The 22827-nt window shown below is 49.9% G+C and overlaps 1 protein-coding gene across 3 annotated transcripts in view; it reads right to left on the reverse strand.

The window, feature by feature from the left end:
* Positions 1–878: 878 nt before the first annotated feature.
* The window catches only part of PRRX1 (paired related homeobox 1), a 36205-nt gene continuing 14256 nt past the window's right edge, over positions 879–22827 (reverse strand). For 2 of the 3 annotated variants that reach the window (XM_040565608.1, XM_040565609.1), the window contains exons 2-4: positions 6926–7101; positions 6493–6674; positions 879–1915 (exon numbers count right to left, since the gene is read on the reverse strand). In XM_040565608.1, coding sequence (XP_040421542.1) covers positions 1777–1915; positions 6493–6674; positions 6926–7101 — 497 coding nt within the window. In that variant the 3' untranslated portion in view covers positions 879–1776. Of the gene's footprint in view, positions 1916–5141; positions 5211–6492; positions 6675–6925; positions 7102–22827 lie in introns of all 3 variants that reach the window. The other variant, XM_040565610.1, reaches the window with a different exon arrangement.

Consider the following 22827-nt stretch of genomic DNA (forward strand, 5'->3'; position numbering starts at 1 on the left):
CTTGTTCAGTCTCACTTTCCCTGCCTGTGTTCTCTTTGCAAACAGAATCTCTTATTTTTAAATTTGCATCCTGGTCACAACTGGGTTGCTTCTTTCCTCAAAAATACCCATGCAGGAAGAAAAAACTTTCCACCAGCAACACATGCAATCACCAGCACAACTTACACCTCTTTGGGTTTATTATTTTTTTTCCAGTGTTAGGTCAGATACTTTGGCTGGCTTTCCATTCATACCCTGCCAGTTTAATTTTCACCTTCACTCTAAAGAGATTTATGTCCCATTTCCTGCAACATATTATTTTAGAGTATTAAACCCTACTGTCAGACATCTGCACGTGCCCAACGTGTCCGCAGCAAAGGCCAAGATGCAGACCTAAGACACCGTACCAGAAATATCCCTCAGGACTGAGCTTCATCCTCCTTCCTCGGTGACCCAGCCTGGACCACGGAGTAGCTCTGCTGACTTCAGTGGGGCAGGTGGGGAAGGCAGAATGAGGGTGTTGTGGGAACCGGGGGGAGACAAGGTCTTTGTGTGGGATGCTCCCTGCTGAGACATGACCCATCCTGAGGGACTGGCAGAGACTTTCCATGGGGTTTCCCTTTCCTTGCGTGTTCCCCAGAGCCCCAGGATCCTATCCGATTGGCACGCAAGATCCTCGCCTTGCTCTACGAAGATGCAAATGCCCAAGAGGAAAATCTGCATAGAAGCATGGCTCCCTCCAGCTCCACTTCTCTGGGGTTTCTCACGGGAAGATAATGTACTGGCCATTTCTAGTGCTGCCTGAGGCCACCGGGAGGAGTTGTGACAAGGGTGAGAGAGGCTGCGGCTGGAATTTCAACGCATGGCTCCAGGAACCTGGATGCAGCACAAACATCCCAAACATTTTCAATGGATTTTATTTCGTTTAATAAAAAACACCAACCAAGCTTGCATGTATATCTTATATATATAAATATATACAGTATATATAAAACAAATGCATCCGGACAATGCCTCTCCCTGTGGCACAAACCGTAAGGCATAGAAAGGAGTGTCCTAACAGTCCTATTCCTGGCACTACAGAGCGACCTCCCCAATACATCCCACCCCCCTCACAAACGCACACTGGCTTTTCTCTCTTCTTTGGCTTTTCGAGGCGGCAATCCTCAAGGAAGCAACGCAACACTGCGAAGCCCAAGGTCTTCCTTGCATCTCAGACCGGTCCAGGCAACCCAGGAAGGATGCCCCCATCTCGTCGCGCTAACAGGATTCTCGCAGTCTAACGGGAACACCGCTGCCTCTGTGGCACGAGGGACTCAGGAGGGGGATGGAGGGTCGGGTGGATACAATGGGAAGCAGTGACCGAACAAATTCTTCTTCTAGGGTGAGCCGGGGCAGGGGGAGCAAGCTTTGCATCTCAGCATGGTGCTGGGCAGGAGGCATCCGCAGGCTGAGATCAGCAGAGGTTTCTTTTTGCAGTCCCATACAAAAATGGAAAACAACAAGGGTGAGACTGTCCTTAACTGAAGAAGCTCGTAGTATATTGAGCAGAAGCAATAAACCTGACAATAACAAGAAAAAAAATGGTGGCATTATCCCAAAAGGAAGGAGGAACCTTGTCACTCACGAGCGGTTCAGTTTGCTCCCGCTTCGGTCCCAATGTTCAGTTCTGGGTTGGGGTTGGCTTTTTTTTTTTTGTATTTTTTTGTATTTTTTTTTCTTTCAGCACAAACAAGTTGCGAAGCAGGACGGGTGCTGTTGTATTTTCTCCTTCTGCGAAGCAGCTGCCTCCAGTCGTTAATTGACTGTGGGCACTTGATTCCTCTGTAAACTATATTCCTTTGCCTTCAGTCTCAGGTTGGCAATACTGTTGGCCATATTCATGCCCTGCGCTGGGCTGGCGTTGGTACACGTGGCGGAGTAGGTGGCCATAGCACTGCGGGGTGGAGAGAAAGAGAGAAAACATCAGGTCAGACAAAGCAGACACGCCACAGAGAGGTTAAACCCTGGGGATCCCACGCCTGTGGGATGTGTTTCTTACATGAGCAGGGAATTGTCACAACCTTTTCTTTAACACCTTGTAAATCTCTGTGCTGCGGTCCACAAATTCAGGGACAGCCAACGCCAAAGCTGTTTTAGTCAACAGGAAAATTTCCACTTCCTATTCTCTAACCCAAGAGGTTTGCAATGAGGTCAGGGTGCCCGGCCTGCCAATTAGACCATTGTCCTTAGAAGCATTCCCACTGGAAGCAATATCTTTTTGATGAGACCAATTTTTGGTTTTATTGCTTGAGAAATCACGTCACTGCTGAAACACATGTTGCTTCAAAGAAACACCCTGGGAAAAACTAATTTCAACAATTGTGATACTTTTTGGTTGTAGCATTTTGGAATGAAAATTTCCACTTTTTTTTTTCCTCAAAACTTCAGCTGATCATATAGAACATGCCTTAAAGGCTGAGGGAAGAAAAAAAAACAGTTTTGCTTCCTTCAAATCACGTCTTTGTTCGTGAAAAGCAGTACTTTTGGCAGCAGAGGCTGAACAAAGATGTCAGAGTCCTTTCTTATCCTACCAAAAATTTGCAAATCTGCTTTCCAGACCGCTAGAAAACTCGTTTAACCCATGCATCTCAGGTTTTCTTTCTCCCCCTTTTTTTTTTCCCCCTTTTTCCTTCCAGCTCTGACCTCCATGACTGGAAGAGCCTTTCCAACAGCAAATCTTCCTGGAGGGCTGTGGGTGTTTGCTGCACGCACAGACCCAGGCCATGGGTGTGCACGCCCATCCCAGAGCATCCTTGTCTCCGTGGGGCAGAGCTGACCTGCCACAAGTTTAAACACAATTCAGAGCTGTCTGAATCCTTGGGCTTTTGGGAGGTGCAGGCCAGTGGTATTAATAGGTCCTGTCCCAGGCCATGTTTCTCACGTTATAATCAAGGGAAAGAACTTCTCCAGTGGAAACATGATGGCTTGCAGCCGTGGAAATGGCAGGCAAGACCTGTGGATATACAGCTGCTTGCACCCACCCAGGGAAAAGCACCAAAAACTGTCCCCAGGAGAGGAAACATTTGGGACACTTTTAGGGTCTCTAAGAGCTACTGGAAGGACATGGAGTAAAGACAGTGAAATATGCCCGTTAAAATACAGGTACATCCTTAAACATACAGACTTATCCTTTTTTTTTTTTCCCTTTATTCCTTCAGAACAACCCAAGAAATTTCATCCCCTCCAGCAGCCCCGAGTGGAGGAGCTGGTGAGGTGAGCTGCAGCACATCCCTGGGGCTCAGGGATGCTTCGGCTCTTCCCAACACAGAGTGCATCTACTGCACTTCCCTGGGGACCAGGACACGATGGGTCAGCATGCCCAGAGCGTGCCCCAGCCGGCCAAGCACCCCCTCCACTCCCTCTCCGTGCCCACCTTTGGGGTGGGGACCTCACCCTCTGCCCCATATATCATCATCAGCAGCACAAGCCCTACGCTGACGGGAAGGTGTTGGGGAGTCTCACAGGGTGTATGGACAGCTGCTCGTCTCGTCTACAGGGCACATCTCCCCCGCAGTTTTGTGCTGGAAGGAAGGAGAAGAGCCTGAAGGATGCTCCAGCTCAGATAAAAGAGGAATTTCCAGCCTCGGGTGAAAATTGTCCCCATTCTTTTGCAGACATTCATAAATTTTCTGTATTTATGACTGCTCCACTATCTCCCTTACTGAGACTCAGGTTTCCTCCCCTCCTCCCTCTCCCTCAAGATTTTTTTTTGGCATCCAAACCCGTATGTAACTGCTGCCCGAGTCTGGTCTAAAACTCTGGGGAGCCTCTTGCTCCCAGCTCCCCAAAGGTGTGGGGGAAATTGCTGCTGGCCCCGAAACCTCTGCTAATCCAAAAAGTTACAGAAACATGCTTCTTTAGCAAGTTACTCCACAAGGAGCAGCACACATGAAGGCTGTCTCCAAATATTGTTATGGCTTGAGGGGGTTGCTCCAGAGTCTCTCTGGAGTCTAAATAATGGTTGAAATCATCCCGCAGCACCCCCTCCCACCCTGCTCAGGCACAAAAGCCATCTCCTTCTTCTCCTCAGCTGCCTATTTTCATGAAACACAGAGGAACATCATATTTCTGAGACCCAAAACCCTTCTTTCAAATACAGTTTTCAATGGCCCACGGAGTCAAAGGTTGTTGGAGTGGGAAGTGCAGGCTGACAGCGCGACTGCTAGTCTTGTTTTCTTAGGAACCTACGCTAAAAAATGTCTAACCAAAACATTTCAACTTCAAAAAATAATAGTATCTACTTGGCTATCTTTGTGACACAGATCTGCAAATAGCTTGGGTTGACCTGTGGCTGAATGTATTTGGAGAATAAACACTCTGATTGAAAACTTTCCCCAGATCTAGCAGTAAAAACAGCCACGGCCACGCAGCTCTCAGCCGTGCTCCCAGCCCTAGCCCAGACTTGCTGTTAATCAGAGCCTGGCAGGGCAGCTCGAGGAGATGGGGAGGGAGCAGAGGGCCATGCAAACACTCTTCACGGCTATTTTTCACCAAGTGTCCAATATTTTAATAATCCTACCGAGTTCAAAGCCTACTTGGGGCTCTGACAACCTGGCCCAGGTGCCCATTAAAATGAATATGACTTAAGAGATGAGAGAATTATTCAGGCTGGAGAAACCCTCTAAGATCATCTGCTCCAACCTCTAACCTAGCACTCAAGTCCACCACTATACCATGCTACTAAGTTCTACATCTACACGTTTCTTGAAGACCTCCATCAGGATTAGAAAGCCTGGGGACAAGAAAGTATCCAAGGGTCCTGGCCACCCCACAGTGTGGAAACCAACAGCTCTGCTCCTCTGCCAGTGCTCTCCATCCCATTGCATGGGCAGCAGGAGGACGATGATCTCTCCTGCTTCAGTGTGTCAGCCAGTGGGAAAGGCTCGACACTGCAAATGCCTTTGCTGAAATGTCTTGGCTTAAGACAAGGGGAAGACATCAAGACATTGGGGAAGCGTCTTCTCACCATGGAGAGGCACAGACAGGTCTGGATCTCACCTCAGGGGGAAAACATCTTCCCTAAGGCTTTCCCTTCTCCCTTGCATGCCCCAGATGCCTTGGGCTTCCCCTTGCCCAGAGCAGCCCCGGACAGCCCTTCCCAGTGTGCCCCTGGAAGTTACCTTTGCAGGGTCTTCTCCTAGAAGCCGTTATGAAGCCCCTCGTGTAAACAACATCTTGGGAGGGACGATCTATTTTTAAAAGTGTGAGAGGTAGAAATAAGCCACGCGTGTTCAGCAGGGTGCTGTGACCAGAACAGACTTAGCAGGGCAGGGAAGGACCTGTGCTTCTCTCCCCTAAACTCACCACCCGGACTCCTCCCTAGGACGTAATGCCAAGGTGCATTTCATAGAGAGAAAGCCTTAACTTCTGAAGAGGGGCTTTGCCAGACAGCAGTCCTCAGATAAAATCTGGAGGGTAAGGGCCATCTCCAAGACCAAAGTGGTGGTCATCAAAAGCATCCTTTGCAGTACCTGGAGTGCATGAACCTATGACTTCTTGTTCTGGAACTACAGGGTGGACAAGGGTGACCCCACGGAGCTGAAGCAACAAAAAACTATCAAGGATGCCACATGTTTGCAGACCTCATTGTGCAAAATTATGTTCGGGGTACAAGAAGGGGATCAAGGCGACTATGGAAGAGAGGGCCTGGGCCTGGTGTAACTCCTACACGTTACTGGCTGTGACAACACCAGATGAACAGGAAGAAATCCAGCCAAGGGCTCCAAGGTCCTGACCAACAGAGAGGCCGCTGTGCTACAAACACCCACCAACCTAATTTTTAACTGCCTGCAAGTCAGCTGGCTCCCCACAGACCAACATAGCCTGTGGATCTTGTGTCCACACCCAGTTCCCACTGGGTTGCGGATGGCACGGAGGCCTGAGACGTGCATGGACAACGCAGCTGCTCCGAGCAGACCAGGGCTGACTCATCTGTGCTTCTTTGCTGCCACCCCTTAAGCAGTGCAGGCTGCAGGAGATGGATGTTGAACTTCAGTGTGCCACCCAGAGACACCTGGCCCTTACTGCGGGCAAACCACATCACAGCACAATGGCACGTTCACACACGTGTGTGCTTCAGCAACTAGGTCCCAAGGAAAGGTTTCCCTGTGCTTTAAACTGGATGCACAAGGGAAGCAAGTGCAATCTCTTCTGCTTTCGTGTACGTTTACCTGAGTCTCTTTCAGTACTTCCTGAACTGCAGAGAAGGTGCAGCCTCCCAGGGAACCAACTGTGGGAGAGCCACAACGATGCTGCACCAAGCCCACCTGGCAAACCTGGCAGTGAGATGGACTGGGATGGGAAAAGCTAAGGGAAACCAGTGGGGTGGTGAAACCGCTGCACCCTCCAGCTGTCCCACGTGAATATAAGCAGCCCGTCAGAGCTATTAAAACAAACACATCTGAGAACCACTCTCAGGCTGCTCTAAATTGTGCCAGAAACTTGTGAGCCCCAGAGGGGTTATTCACTCACCTGTAAGGCGAGGCAGTACCCCAGGAGAGATAGTCGGTGGGTCTCGGAGCTGGGCGAGGTACTATGGGCTGCTCCACAGCGGTCACGTCCCCTGAGTAGGATTTGAGCAGAGAGGCGTTCTTGCTGGCCAGCATGGCCCTCTCATTCCGGCGAAACTTTGCTCTCCGGTTCTGGAACCACACCTGGGTCGGGAAGCACACAGACCCACCACGTCAGAACCAGCTCAGTAAGACTGGGCGTGCTGTACAACCCCTTGAGTTCCCCAATTCAATTTCACCTTCAGGCTTGCAAACTAAGAGCTGAGCAGCTCGAGTTAATGTGAGCAGCCTGAGCAGTGGACATGTGGACTTTGATGATTTCTTCTGCCATACTGAACCACCCAGGATGGCACCACCTGGGTGAGGTGTGTCTCCATACACGCTGTGGGAATTACCTGAACTCTGGCTTCAGTGAGGTTGACTCTGCGTGCAAGGTCTTCCCGTACAAAGGCATCGGGGTAGTGTGTCCTCTCAAAGACCCGCTCTAGTGCCTGGAGCTGGCTGCTGTTGAATGTAGTCCTGTTCCTTCTCTGCTTTCTTTTCTTCTTCTCTTCTGAGTTCAGCTGATCATCTAGGAGAGAGAATTGGAGATATGAAAGGCTAGAAATTTAAGAGCCCGCAGCAGTCAGGTGATGTGCGTGTTAAGAAGCAGCAGGGCAGATAAACAAGGATTCCAGTATGTCTTTCCTCACTGTTTGCCATCTCCAGAAGCTCCTTTGATTTGCAACCTAGACATAGCCAGAAGTTGCCCCTAGAGGATCAGCTACCTCAGGAAGGTTTCACATCACTTTTCAGGAAGATTTTCCCCATCCGCTCCCTTGCCCTCATCTGTCTTGTAAGCATCTTTCATGTATGTAACAAGTGCACAGACTTAAGGTGCTGGTCTTCACCCCAGCTTCACTGACAGCACGATCTACAAAAGACATTGCAGGTAAACACCTGGAGGACCTGGGTGTGCCCACAGACCCGATCTGCCTCCCTGCTGCACCCGTCAACCAGGAGCCTGCCACATCCAGCACTGCACTGCGGGCTGCTCTCCCCAGGGTCCATCAGGAACGGGGGGACTGGATGAACCCTTTAAGTGTGCCACGCTAGTTCCCATGTAACAAGGAGGTGGAAAGCACAATGACCCCAGGCATTCATTTCCCATCTCTACTGCCTACAACTTAGACCAGATCTCAAGCTACCCCATCCCTCAGCTTCCGCACCTCTATAAAGAAACAAAAAAGTAAAAAATGCATCTCCCCATTGTGGAATGCTGGAAACCTTTCCTGAGCATGAAGAATCACGAACCCCCGAACTTCACATTTTTCAGAGGGACATAACAGAGCCCTCAGGGGGAAGCACGAGTCCCAGGCCAGCTCTCACTGCCTGAGGAGGTGTGCACAGCTCTGTGTAAGAAAAGGACAAGGAACCAGCCGTGACTCCTGACTTGGCTATAGCCGAGGTAGTACCATTCTCTGTGCATCACTCCATTTGGCTTAAACGTGAGCTGCGTTTTTCTTGCATGCAGAGCAAGAGACATCAATTTGGGCAGAGATGGGAGCTGTAACCAACGAGCTGTCAGACTGCACACAGCTAAACAAGAGACGAGCACAAAACTTTTCACTTGTATGCTCACACAAGGACACCAAAAGACAGGGAGTTGGACGTGGATAGCATCATGATGGGGAAGCAAAAGCCCAGTAAGGGAGAGGCTGAGCATATGCACGTTGGACGTTGCTGGCTGAAGAATTGTTGTGTACTCCCCAGCAGTCCCTTCCCTTGCCAGCAAGGTGGTGAGCAGCAAACATTGTCCCATAAGAGCACGTATTGTGTTGTGCCTGGCTTGTATTAAGTCTGGCAGTAAATCAGTTCATCCATACGTCTGGAGTCCCACTGCCTGCGCCTAGAGTCACCAGAGTAACTCCGAAACTCTTAGCAACTCAGTAACTCTTAGCAAATATCCACTTTGCACCATCTCCCTGTTTCCCACTGCTGTTTCACGTGCCAAGTGGCAGCACCGGTGGAGCTATGAACGCGCAGGGCGAGCAGTGAGTGACGGCTCCAGAGATCTGAATCCTCTTCATTAGTACAAGCTGGAGGCTACGACACTATTTTTTTTTCTGCTAGCCTACCTGTGCTGAAATATAACCACTCGCCAGCACAACAAACACTTCGGCCACCATGGGAAGCCACATGGAAGCAAGAGGAGATCAAGGCACCAGCCTGCAGGAGCAGGAGGCCACGGCTGACCCCATAAAGCAGCCCCGAGCTGGCTGCAGGACTGGAATGCCATTGCCTTGCATTTGTCCTTAGTTAAGGGTCCTGGTCCCCAAATTTCAGGACACCACTTAACCCTGTGCATGTATGGGATCCCACCCAAAGCAGCAAGGCGTTTCACGCTCCCAAGCACGCTGGGTGGGCAACGTCAGAGCGGCCCTACCTGGGAGGATCTGAGCCAATATGTCCAGGAATACACATCAACGTGCACTCATTATTGTACCTAAAAAAGGCACATGCTAGTGAATTATATTTGATGTTAATTAATAAGCCCCTGGGCCCAGATGACAGTCTCACCATGGCTCGAACCACCGTATGCAGTTGCAGAATAAACCCCCAACCATCCTTCCTGCTGCCATACAGTGATCTGACAGCTCCCCTCATCCTGCCCTTCTCCAGGGGTACATAAGGCACAGAGAGAAGCTGACGAGGAAATTAAAGCCTACGGCTGTTGTCCTCACCACCTGTTTGTGTGGCTTTGCACAGCCCATCTGGTAACGGTTACTGCACCTGAACACCTCTGGAGCAGGGCCCATCCGTTTGGGAACAAAAGGACATTCCTCTTAAATTAAAGCAGGTTTTTCAAATTCCTGCGGGTTTTTTCCTCCATCCCCTCTGGGGCAGCCTGACAATCCCCAGCAGACTCCCTTGCAGTCTGGGGACTCCCGGATGCAAAATCATGTCCCCAGCTCTGGGGCAGCATCACCACGGGTCTCACGGAAAGCAGCAGCAAACTCCTGCACCTTCCACTCTTGACTGATCCCCAAAGCCTTACAGAATGAGGTCAGTGATTCCCCCCTGGCCCTACTGGTGAGTTTTGATGCAGCTGTGCTGCTGTGCACCACGCTGCATGGCAAAGAAAGGAGAACAAGCCTCAGGGCACGACTGTCCCTGCAAATGGCAGAAATGTTGCAAGATCAGCTGCTGGGAAGGCCAACGTCAACGCGGGCATTTTTCCTCCTTCTGAGCTCTCCATCTGATGCTTCTTTCTGATCTAAACCCTGTGTGCGCGGGCCGGATGGATGAATCAACAAAAGCCTTTGGAAGCCCTTGGGAGCCCCCCAAGCGTTTGAAGCATCCCTTCCCGCCCAGGAGACCTGGCTGGAAGGAGCCCGAGGCCGTCTGGCCATTGCTCAGATCCTGTGCGACGGCTACACATGAGGAATCGTGAGCACATCGCCCCGGGGAACGAGAAGAAGAGGCCAAAACCTGTAAAAGGCTGGAGAACAAGAAGCCCTCCTGCCAAGCACGTTAACGCAACTTGCCTGGTTTCCTTCCGGAGTGAAGCGAGACACCGAGACACCGGTGGTGATTCACGGCTCACCTCGTAATTTCTGGACACGAAAATAGAAGGGGCCAAGGAGTGGAAAGCTGCAGGCAGTCGCTGCAGTGACTCACGGCCAGGTCACCTCCACCGCCGGCTGGCACGGAGCAAGGATGTGAGCCACCCCCATCCCAGGATGGAGAGGGATGGAGGCGGCTCGATGGCTATGCGCAACTTGCCACGGGGGGCCAGGGCTCTGAGATCTCCTCTCACTGCACATCTGGACCAGCACAGCTGGAGCCAAACGTCTACAGGAGTTACGTGGTTAGTAGAAAGAAAAATAAAATAACAGCCATATTAGCCCGGAGCTGGGTCGGTCAGCCCTACTGAAATCCTTGCGCTGCCACACAGAAACACCATATGCCAATTAAAAACTGCTAACGAGGGAAGGCAGCCACCTAAACCCCACGCATCTGCAAATGTCACTTTGCTCACAGCAGTCCTGGGCAGCCTTCAACATGTCAGCAGGGTATTTTTTTTTTCTGCCACTATTACTTTATCAGAAAACAGCACTGAACATGGAAAAATGGTATTCCTAAATAACGTTGACAGCACAAGCGTCTCGAGTCAGCAGAAACTGAGAGAAGAGGGAAATAGCTCTAACACTTTTGAGATGGGTCAGAAGTCTTTCATCAACATTCTTTTAATCAGAAATATTTGATTACAAACAGCGTTCTCCAAAGCCATGCTGCTCGCAAACACGTCCCCCAGAGAGATTGAAGCGCACGTTTCTCCTCTCAGGAACCCAACGCTGTAAAATCTGGGAATTTCATTTCAAAATTCCAATGTTTCACGCTGGACCAGGGGATTTTGTTTCCTCTTTCCACATACGTGTTTTGCCTGTACAATTTCTACATTTGCCAATGACATGCAAAGCCTGGTGTCATACACGAATGCACTTCTAGGACGCTCCAGAGCCCTTTTCACTGCTCCCAAATATTACAGCATGCAGCATCCTATCCTTTTTTTCCTTGCTTATCTCATCTCCCCTTGCAATGGGGCAGAACCGCTGTCCTAGCATCTGCAGCTGTCACCGGGGTGTCATCAGATGGCCCCTGTTGGGACGTCATGTTGAAAACAGAATGCATTATAAAAGAAAACAGAGCTCAGAATGCAATGCCTACATGCAAGTTACAAGATCGGTATTTTTTCCACCAGTACGTGCAACCACAACATATTTTGGATTTCCAGTTTGCAGGAATGCTTGTACATACTTGCTTCCATTCCAGGTCAGAACAAAAACATATTTCCAGATGGGATTTACACTGTGTGGGCAGTTCTGAAAAGTTGTGACCAGTTCTATTAAGTCCTGAACTGGTGATTATAGCACATGAATCAGATCCGAACTGAAAGTAAACAACTGGGTTTCATTAAGGGAGGGACGGAGACTTTTACCCACAAATCATATACAGTAAGGCAGGGTTTATCACATCAGTTACATAAACTGTAAACTGAGAAAGAATTCCAGGAAGAAAATAAAGAATCAGACTGCAATCACAGCGTTAAAAATAAGAAGTTACCAGTAAAGTTTGAATATGGATTAAAGAAAAACAAAACATCTATTTCACGGGCGAAGGAAATCTAGAAACTAAAAACCTAGCAACTAAAAATTCTTTCAAATTAAAAAATCCTGCAAGCCATAAAAACTAAAGTGTTTTTTTTTTTTTTTTTTTTTTTTTTGCGTAGCAGGGAAAGAAAGAAAAAGGGAGAACAGAAGGGAGAGCAAAAGTCTTTTCATCAGGTTCACAGTTAAATTTAAGAAGCTTGAGTAGAAACATTTCTGTGGGTCCTCCCTTGGCCGTCCCGACAGCTACAGCCCTTTGCAGGCTCATATTCCTTTTTTTTTTTTTTTCCCACCAAAATATTTCAGGTTTAATCAAAATTAATTCTCATTTTGTAACCCCAATATCCAGACAGGCATTCAGGGGACGGCGACAAGGGTGCAAGACGAGCGGCCTTGCTCACGTCTGGGTGAGACTCCCTTCTCTCCTGCCCTTTCTCCGAGGAGAAACTCACCGTTTCCGACAAAGGGAGGCTCAAAACACAACTTCCCAGAAGTGAAAGTTGGAGGAGACGAATTCCCGGCAGCGGCTGAGCCTTACGTACGAGTATCTGTGGGGAAGGCTCACGGAAAGCTGCCTGCCCGACATACAAACCCACCTGATTACACAACTGAGCTGGGACGAACCACAAGGGACTTTTGCCTCGTGGTGGATGCCGGAGGTGACCCGGTGTGCCACAGGGCATGGGGTCCCTCCATCATCACCCGTACATACAGAGGTGAAGTCGCTCCCCATCAAGAAACAGCCCCCAGACAGCACCAGACCCGAGCCCAGCCAGAGCAAAGTAACCTTACACGAGATGTTCTCAACCTGGAAAGTCTCCTTGCAGCCCCAAAACATCACTTAGGCAGAAAAAAGCCTCGCATCTCCTTTCCCTCAGCTTGTTTCCCATGTCTGTGGGCGAACTGGACGGCCAGGCCCACCTCTGGTTTTGTGGCTTCCCTTCCAAGCACCACAGAGCAGGATGGGGCTCCTCCAGGCAGGAGCCTGCTGCCCAGCAGCATCTGTCACCAAAACGGCCTTACCCAGATGTCAGCAGTGACACAGGGGGGGCATGGGGACCCACACGGGTAAGATTTTGTGCTCAGAGCTGCATGAAGTATCTAAAGGCTGCCAGGAGAGCCTGAACCTGGTTTGTATGTATTTCTATCCATGAAAAGTATTTCAAAAGGGAATAAGGCTTAACATCGGGGTGCAAAAATGCTACACGGAGAAGTCATAACTACATAAATCAGACATTACAAAGACAGGCGGTACAGAATGAAGGTGACACTGAGAAAAACCTTGAAATATACTAAGATCTGAGATGCTAATTAAATCGCGTACTGAATCCAACCCCGACGAGCAGCCATACAACTGTGACAATGGCAGGTTTCTATTTGTAATTACAGGTCAGGCTACAGAAATTTTTGAACTATCATTCTGCTCCCATCGCACAGCGCCGGCTGAGCTATATTCTAACCTTTGCTGCTTTTCTTTTTTTTTTTTTGTACCATCTGCGCACAAGACCTCAAATTATTTCAATTACACAGCAAATCCAAGTATCTGAAGTTCTAGCCATGTCAGGATCACCAAAAACACAGGGGAAAAAAAAAGAGAAGAAAAACAAAGAAACAGATGCTGTATTTTTCTAATACCCTTCACTTTTGATTATCTCATAAACTAATCAGGTTCACTTCTTTCACAAAAAGAAATCATTTTGTGAACTGAGCGTGGGACTTCAGAGAGGCAATACTGGATTTTTCATATGAAAACCAAGTTTGAATATTAAATGGAAAAGCGTGTGTGTTTCCAGCGTTACCCGGGGGACTACGGCAGTTCATCTCCAAAGTGTCTGCAATGTGGAACTTATCAGGATAATTTTTAGCTGACCGCATACAAACAATTACATATCATTACCGAGCTGTGAATAGCTTTTGCATGGATAGCGTGCCTACAGCCTCCTGCGGCACTCAGCTCTGCCTGCCAGACTAGGGGAGCTCGCTGAGGTCCCGCACAGCCTCGGCTTCACCGGTGCTGGCTGGAAACCCTCGCTGCCCTCCGCCAGGACGGGGCAGCACGAGCTCCTTGCCAGCAGCTACGAGCCCTGTCCTCTATCAGATGTAAGACAAAGCTCCTTTCTGGGCTGGTTTCAGCTCTCATCTGGTGGGAACCTGCAGAGCACATGGGCAGTTACGGTGGCTAAGACGTGCGTCCTCCCTGAGTACGTCAATGTCTCTGCTTGCTGGAGGTGGTAGCGGCAGCGACATTGGACAAAAAAAATGTAATCATGATCCAATGGAAAGCCAGAGATTCTTCCTAGAAAGACACGACGCTAAGTGTTAATTACTGGGAGAACAACGTTTGTGGGGGCAGACGTACACATCCTCCTCCAGAAATTGGTACAAAGCCATCAAAAGTCCCCCTAGATCCTGCAGACGAGTCTGAGCTGTGCTGTAAGAGCTCTGCTCTTATATTCGCTAGGGTTTTCCTTCTGGGCATCCTACAGCTCATAAGGCATACGGCTCAGTCCTGCTCTTCTAACAAGCCTTTCCGCCAGGTCTTGGGGTCAGAGTGTTCCCATAATACAATAAGCACTGTATGGATCTCATAAGCTCCAAGGCACAGTATGTTATGTGTTTGGAATTCCTCGTATGCTTTTATACTTTGTTTTACATATTGTAATTTTTATATGCATTACCACATTGATCCTCGGAAAATTAATTTAAAAAAAAAAAAATATAATCAAAAGCAAACACATAGTTTTAAAGCCTGCCAGCGGCAAATCATGTTCTGTGAGACTGCGCTTTGTAACTGACAGAGAGACCAAACCACCAGGCTGTGGCTGTCATCCAGCGGCGTGGATTTACCAGGCTGGGGAGGGGACAGGATCCCACAGACCCCCTGAAGCCCCTCGTGAGGGTAGCCCAGAGCCGTGGAAGCGTTGGGCCTGTGACAGAGGGGCAGGAACATGAATGTACGGCCCCACTGCCAAACCCAAAGGTGTCGCATCCAGAACTGGTGCCGGTTTGTCCCCGTCAAGCCAGAGCAACCCGGCTTTTGTAGCCTCGGGTTAAGATCCCGTGTCATCGCATTTGGCAGGGCTGAACGTGCCCCCGCAAGGTCAGGGGATGGCCTCCAACGCCCACATCCTCTTCCCACCAGCTCCCCTTCCCATGCCGTGTGGCCTGATGTTTCATCTTAGGAACAGCCTTCGTGCAGCCAAGATCACGCTCGCTAACCTCCGCCCTGCTCCATCGGTATTTTCTCAGTTCCAAAGCTGCCTCCCTGCTCCCTTGGTCCCTCCCTGCCCTCATTCATTCCAGATAACGCCTGTCGTCTTTTCTCTCCAGCACCCTTTCTTGTCCTTCCTGCAAAGGCTCGAGAAGCTCAGTGCCTCTCTTAACCCTAAAGGTGTATATCCAACACACAACTGCTCAGAAGATTCGTCTTACAAGACAAACCTCCTCTCAGCTTGACCGTGCAGCCAGGACTACCCAAGGACATGTTATTCATCTGTGCTCCATGCTGATACCCACCGCAGTAAGTTCCATAGGGTCACACGTTATAGGCACGCAGAGTTATTTCCACCCGCTCCCCTGCTGGATTTCCCCAGGGTCCTCCTTCTCGGTACGTACAGAGGTGAGCCACGGACCCGTAGCTGGACACAAATCTACGTCCCAGGTTTCAGGGGACAACACACCTTCTGATGGAACAAGGCTTGAACAAGAAAATACAGAGTACGCTAGGGAGATTCCCTCATTGTAGAGACCACATGTGGGGTGGATTTTGACTCCTTCCATAAGAAGTCGTCTTCAGGAGACAGAAAAATCGATGCGGTGCCAGGTGCTTGGTCCGAGGGCTAATAGGACGTCCTGGAGCCAGAAGCACAATGCAGGCAATGCCGTGATTGCTCCAGCCCTTCTGGGTGCTACACCCCAGTTTTTTCAAGGTCTTTCCAGCCCTCAGAGTAGTCCCTGAAACCTAAAGGAATAGAAACCACTTCTACTCCTGCTCCTGATGGCCATGGGTTCTGCATGCTGAGCCCCCTGCTAGTGCTCGTGTAGACGGATGCATCAGCCAGAAGCCACGCAGCTGGGACCCCGCAGCACCCCTCCAACCATTCCTCCCATCCAGCACCCACCTAAACTCTGGATATCACTGCTTTTATTACATTTTCTCTTGTATTTTAAGAAGTAGCAAAAAGGCCCCATGAACTGCAGCTAGTGAAGCGTTCTAATGGGGGAAAATCAGAGATGGCTTTGCATGAGGCATGTACACACGCAAAAAAAAAAAAAAAAAAGTTTTTGCCAAGGCAGGAAAGGGCTGCCTTAGGGGGATTTTTTTTTTTCAGTCCATATATACACTGCAAACGAACCACTTGGCATTTCAGGCTTTTCGGACGTCTCATTTCCAAATGTACGTGGGACCTGCACGAGCAGACAATGACCCATGGGATGCACATGCCAGCTGGCCCCAGCGGTGCACAGAAACAGTTCTCAATGGATATTTCATCTGTTCATCATCAAATGGCACGGCAGAGCAGGCTCAGCTCACCTCGCATGACAGCAGGGGCCCAAAAGGACTATGCCAGGATGGGGGGCACCTGGGAGAAGGGAAGGTGCAAAGGATGGCACGAACACCGAAAGCAGCTATCCAAAGTCTGTGCTCCCCTTTCATTGGCATCCAAGAACAAATGGATTTTGCCCAGATCAGGCCACCACCTCTACAAAGGAACGTGCAAATCAGGCCAGAGCCGTTGCAGAGCTTCACTCAGAAATCCAGATTTTGACCGCTAATGCATTTTATGGGTCCCTCTTGATCGCGAATGGAAAACTGATGATATATGAGGTCCAGGAACAACAGAACTTGAGCCCGGCTGTCAGCATCCAGCCCACCTGCCTCTTCCAGGGGCTGAGCATCCCGACAGGGAATGCATTCCTCGGGTGGGGATAAAGGGCCTTTATAACCCACATGGCTAGAGGAGGTAAAAGGATTAGAGCACTTAGGGACGTTTCAAAGAGTAACTTTCTTGACACAGCAGCATTTAGCAAAACAGGACAGCAGACAGGATGGACCAAGGGCTCCGGTGTGCTCCGCACCCCGGCTCAAAGGGATGCCAAGGGAAAGCAGGCTGCAACCCACCTCCATCCCCAGCCCCTTCTGGACAGCAAATGCATTTCACATTAGCTAATAAATTGCTACATCTTATGTTTCTTAGCCTGCTGGAATGATGAATATTTTGGAATGTATTTGCAATGGTTCCCTGCCAGAGGCGAACAATCATCTAGAGATTTTAAATCAAAAGGCTGAAAAATGGAAACCTCTGTATTTCCAAAAAGTTCACTGCAGTTTGAAAAGCACAACTCCCAGCAGAGGAGGCTGCATAATTATTGTCAGAGCTCCTGTGAATTGGGGCAAATGAGTGATATGTTGGAAATGACACTCCCTAATATGGATTAATAATCTTTGCCTCCAGGTGATGAATATATTATCAGATATTTGCTTTTTGCTGCCCTTAATCAGCCTGCAGTCAGATATGCTAGCCTTGAGGACCAGACGATTTAGGGGACCTGCATGGAAACACAGGATATTTCAGCCACCAAGTGCTGCTTTCAGTCTGGTGTAGAGCAAGCAGATGAATGTTGCTTTTCTAGCATAACTTAACAGAATGGAAGCTTTTTGAAAGGCTCTAGCTAATGAATTGCATCCGCTGCCTTCAGTTGCGCTGGGGCAAAAGCCACTTCCCTGCCAAAAAGAGGAATAACTGGCCCAGAAAAAGACTTGATAGCTCACCCAAGGTGGCCCAGCTGGGGAAACATGACCACGTACCCGTCTCCTGCTCCGGCCATCGCATCCCTCCAGCTGCGGGAGTGCGGATCATCGCACGTGATCACGGCTGAGCAAGCTCAGCGCAAACCCAAAGCGTGAATGCAAAGTGTCCACTGATAAAGGAGACCGGTACGTGGTCTTGTCTCATTGCAAGCAGCCAGGGATGGAGCAGGGCCAGGAAATAAGCTTCTCTCTCCCTTTGGAGATGGGCTGTCTAGACGCGTTGGCAAAGCTACGAAGCCGAGTTTGCAGCGCTGCATCTTTCTTGTATACAGCCTGAAAAATACAGCAAATTCCTGTCCCCCAGCCTGTTAGTATGGGCAGTTTTTCAAACTTCCTAATGTCAGTCATATCCAGAAATGTCAATTACTTTTAATGAGAAACTTTTAAACAGAGTTTTTTTCCCTAGGAAAACATCTTATGACTTTTTTTGACCAATCCACTGGCAACATCGTTTACTTGTTATTTCATTATGTCTATTTTTACTAACAATTAAAGTAAAAAAAAAAGTCTAGTAAAAAGTATTCTCAACCCAAGAAACATTAATATTTGTATATAAAATGCAATGGAAACATAAAAAAAACTAAGTTACCCAAATAATAAAAAACTATTGAACAAAACCACTGGGAGTCAGGTGATGTTTTTCACTGGAAAAACAACGATGTTTCGGGATATTTAGGGAGAGTGTGCCTAGCCTCAGGGCCCCACTCAACACAGCATTTAAGTGGAAGTTTAAAGCCATCCCACACCAGTCCTCCTCCAGGCTCTCTAATGCCTTCCAAAGAACAGCAGGACGAGGGCTTTTGCTCCAGACCAAAGCCCTCCTGAAATCGGCCAATGACTTTCCACCAGATTTAAGTTCATGCAGGTCACTAGAGTATATTAAACAGGTTTCTCCTCCTTCTCTCAGCAGAGGCCCTCGAAATGCGCTAGAGAAACACGAGTCAAGACTGCGCCTCTGTTTCCTTCCTTGCTTTGCCTCTCCCGTCTGCTCAGATGGAGAACTGCTCCTGGAGGACGCGTTCTGGCACTCTGCTCACAAAACATCCAGCAGTCCTGCACTTACAGGGGGCGGACAACAAGCAAATCCCTTCAAAATAAACCAGAGGTTTGGATGCATTGTGCCATTTGTAAAGACAACAGTTTGGGCATATGGTATATAGGTACACGGCAGCCATTTCGGGGTTGATTAAGACAAGCAGCTGTGAGATGGGCTTTCCACTCTGCTCCACCAACTGCATCCCTCAATGGACTTCTGAAATCACCCCATCGCTAGGCAAGGAAGCTCAGCTGCTCCCTGTGTGCAGGCGACTCCCTGTCAGAGGTGCACTCCTCCCTCCTCCTCTTCGTGCGGCTCTCCATACGCCTCCTGGAAAGGGGTGCTGGGAGGGACACCACAGCTCAGGCTTAGGGCCATCTGCTGCCAGCCCCAAGTCCCAGCCTTGTGCTGAAAGTGACGCTGAGATGGGACTGGTGTGCAGCCACGACACTGCTGGGCGGACTGAAGTATCCCCCACGCAGGTCCTGGGACACGCGAACTGCTCTGTAAAGACCACTGCCACGCAACGTGCTGTAACAAAGATCAGAGCATCCAAAGAGCCACAGACCCAGCTCCGAGAGCGCTAATGCAGAACGGTCCGATCCTGAAATAGGTCCTCTTTTTCTTCTAAACGCAGCTCATTAAATGTTTGCTGGAAAAACAGAAAAGCATTTTCCACAGAGAAGAGGACATCCAAGAAAAGCCCTTTTGGACATAAATTGGCAAGAAGCTCCCGAGCATTTATCTTCAGCATAGAATGTGCTCTGTCAGGAGGGCTGTAACTAACAATACGCTGAAAAACATGCCACAGACTTCCACTGTATTTTATTTGGCACTAAGGAGTTATTCCTCAGCACAAAGAATTCGCAACTGGCATCGGTTAAACGAGAAATTACAACCTTCAAAAGATCTATTTAGCGTCAACTGCAGAAAGTACAGAATTTGCCATCGGCTTTGATGACAACAGATTATGCCCCATAAAACGCTGCAAACACGCCTGGCTACAGTGCTCGGCACAAGCTGCCAGTGCAGCGGGGACAGTCGGGACTCGGCGCCTCCTGCCCCTTCTCGGGACTCTGCTACTTCTTCTAGGGTGGTGACAGCCCTCTCCCCGGCTCTCCGGCTCATGCGGCTGCTGAATTCAGCCACTGGGCTCGAGGCACTGCAACTCATTTCTGCAAGGGTCAAGCAGAGCCGATGGGCAAGTGGCTCTGGTCAGGCTGCAAAGAATCCCCCAGCCATGCTGCAGCATCTTGGGGCATTTGGGGCAAAGTACCCCAAGCTCGTTAGCCCCACAGCTCATTAGTGCTAAGAAGGAATAAGGGAAGTGGCTCATTCTTCTGGACTGGATGCTCATCCATTTGGGCAGGAAGCGAGGGAGCTCCAGCACCTCGCATGCTGCTCAGCTCCATCCCAGGATGGGAGACGGCCACGCGGTCCCTGTCCCGCAGGGTCATCCCCAGCTCGCCAAGCGGAGGAAGGAGCTCTCTCAGCAAAATCCCAAGCCCCTCAAACCCCTTTCCACTCCTGCTTGCTGAGCGCTCCAGAAAAGGAAGCCTCGGAGGCAGGAAACATTCCTGGGGTTTGCTCGGGATGAGCGCCGTGTCCATGCACGGTGTGCACGGTCTGGTTCTTCAGCAAGCACGTTCCCACAGGGAAGGGAGAGACCGTCCCCCAGGAGCCTGCAATGCACCAGGGCTATCTCAAGTTAACCTGGAAAAAGTGATGGAGCTTCTCAGTCCAAAAATAATCCCCGCATTGGCTGTCAGAGCGAGCTCTGGACAGGTCAGCCCAAACTCAGCTTCCTTGCTGCAAGCCCAGAGCCTGTTCAGCGAGCCATAAAGCGCTCCCATCCCTGCACTCTGCGGGAGCTTTACCGTTTCCTCCTCTAGCCCCAGTAAGAGCCTGCAGCTACAGCACACCTACAAAGACACGGTTTTATTAGGCAAAGACCCTTCATTTACCTTGCTCTAGCAGGGTATTTAACCATTCACAAAGTGGGGAAAAAAGGAGATCTGCATAGCTGCAGCCGGCAGCAGGGAGCCTGCCCCGTGTCGGCATGTGCTGCTCCAGCACTTGTAAAAGCAAGGTGCCTGCGTGGTGTCTGCAGCCTTCGAATTAACCCCTGCTCCTGTGCACCTTCCACACAGGCTTAACGTCAAGCCCAGGAACTGCCACTGGGCTTGAAATTAAGGGAGAGCCTGTGCATGGCTGGGGCAGGGGGGCTGGCCTCGCCTTGGGCTCAGGGGTGTGCCGCCCAGCATTGCTCGTGTGCAAGAGAAGGGGACAAAGCTCATGGACAGTAAGTCGGATGCTCACAGAATCACGCAATTGCCTCTGGAAGAGACTGGTATCAAGACAGGCTCCGGACAGACTGGGCTTCCTCTTGGTCAAGGCCAGCTGGGTCTCATCCTCCTGACTTACACGCACTGCCAGCCATCTACTTTTTACCCCAGTTTTTCACAGGACCCCAGAATCTACAACTTTAAAAAAATAAAAAGAATTAAGAGCCACAATCATGCAAAGAATCACAGCAACACTGAGACTGGACTTTGGTCTCACTGCACTGTTCATGTGGGACTGCAGACACCCTGCTAGCAAGCCAAGCAAAAGCTGGGATCCTGGTAGTAACAGTCTATAGTTAGCAAGTTGGCCAAATTTTACAAGCTAAACCCATCCGCAGCGCCCTTTGATACTCCAGCCCCTTGCAGCTGGGCGTCTGACAGCAGGCTGAAACGCCCAGCTTGAGGCAACCGCACAGGAAAATCTCAGCCACGTCCCGCTCAAGAAGGCAGACGGCATTTTTGACAGGGCAGGCTCTGGAGCCCTCTCCTCTCCTTTTGTCGGAAAATTTAGATTTACTTCCTTACACAGAGGCTCTAACGGTCGCGCTGGAATCGTGTTTTATTTCCCAGCGTCTGATGGGAAGAAATGCATCAAGCCACACGTCATCTGCTGCCGCGGGCTCACTCCTGAGCGAGCGCCTGCTGAATGCTGAGGACGCAGCGACTGCTCCCAGCTTAGGCACTGCTCTTACTTCGCAGATAGTTTAAGTGCCCCCAATGAATTGAAACGCTTTCATGAATCAAAAGCAAGAGGAAAAAAAGCATAAATTAAACCCAAGTAATACTTTGACCAAATCTGTTCCCAGCATTAGAAGGACTGGAAGAGCTGCAGATGAAAAGCTCCTATTAAGCTGGAGAATTCATTGTCTCATCCCTGATGAAGGATGGATGGGTTCCTAAAACAAATATTACATTTCTTTCTGGCTAGCAGCACTCCGATTTTGCATTACATGAACAGCGGAGGCAAAAGACCTCCCAATGCTCCTCATTTACACACAGATGACTTCAGGTCCTCACGCTTGCTGGGGCTGCAACAAGACACATGGATTTCTTCCCAAACCCACCCCAACTGCACCTCTGCCCCAGAGCTCCACCTGGAATGGGCCAGGCTGCCCCAAAACAACACTGAATCCCTGCAATCACCCTGGCAGCTCGAGAGGAGGCTCTCCCACCCAGCCCCCGGTACCTGAGCCCTCCTGGCTCCCCGTTGCATCATCTGCCACGCTGCAGAAAGACCTGGTGTCCCCTTCTGCAAAGGGATGCGAAGGATTGAGAGGGGTTTGGGACCCAGCCCAGAGCACCCCCCAGGGAGATACTGACTTCAAACTAAAAAATAAAAAAAGGACAGATTGTCAAAAAAAAAAAAAAATTTAACACCAAAAACCTCTTCCCTTCTCCCTGCTCTCCCTCTGGCTTGCTCCTTGTCCCGGCTGAGTTCAAGGCAGGCTGCGCCTTGCCCGGAGCGCAGCTTGCCACGCTGGAGCGACCCAAGCCGAAGATGGGCCTCGGCCCTTTGAAGCAGCCACAACAGAGAGGACGTCCTCTCCCTGGGGACGCGTTGCACGGGACTGGCCCCAGCCACCAGGAAAGCAAAGCCAGCGTGCGACATGTGGTAGGGGAGAGGCAGAAACGGAGGGGAAGGCGCCGGGAAGAGCTCGCGCCAGCCTCCCTCCAGAGCTGGGCACGCTGCGAGGGGACGGTGTCCTCACATGAGCTGCTCTGGCATCAAACCCCTCCAAGATGTCATTCGAAGGGGTAGCCCAGCTTCCCTGGCTGCTTTCACCTGGGTTCCTGAGATGCAACGCACTCTTTGATTGTCCCAACAGTTTTTGAGTCATTGGCTAACTTCAACCACAACTTGGCAGAGGAACAGGAACTGCAATGATAGCGCAACCCTCAAATTTTCTTGAGAATCTGGTGGCTCAGTAAAAATAACGAGGGCTGATTAACGCCC

Source organism: Cygnus olor, chromosome 8, assembly GCF_009769625.2.
Source record: "Cygnus olor isolate bCygOlo1 chromosome 8, bCygOlo1.pri.v2, whole genome shotgun sequence".
In the NCBI taxonomy this organism is placed as follows: Eukaryota; Metazoa; Chordata; class Aves; order Anseriformes; family Anatidae; genus Cygnus; species Cygnus olor.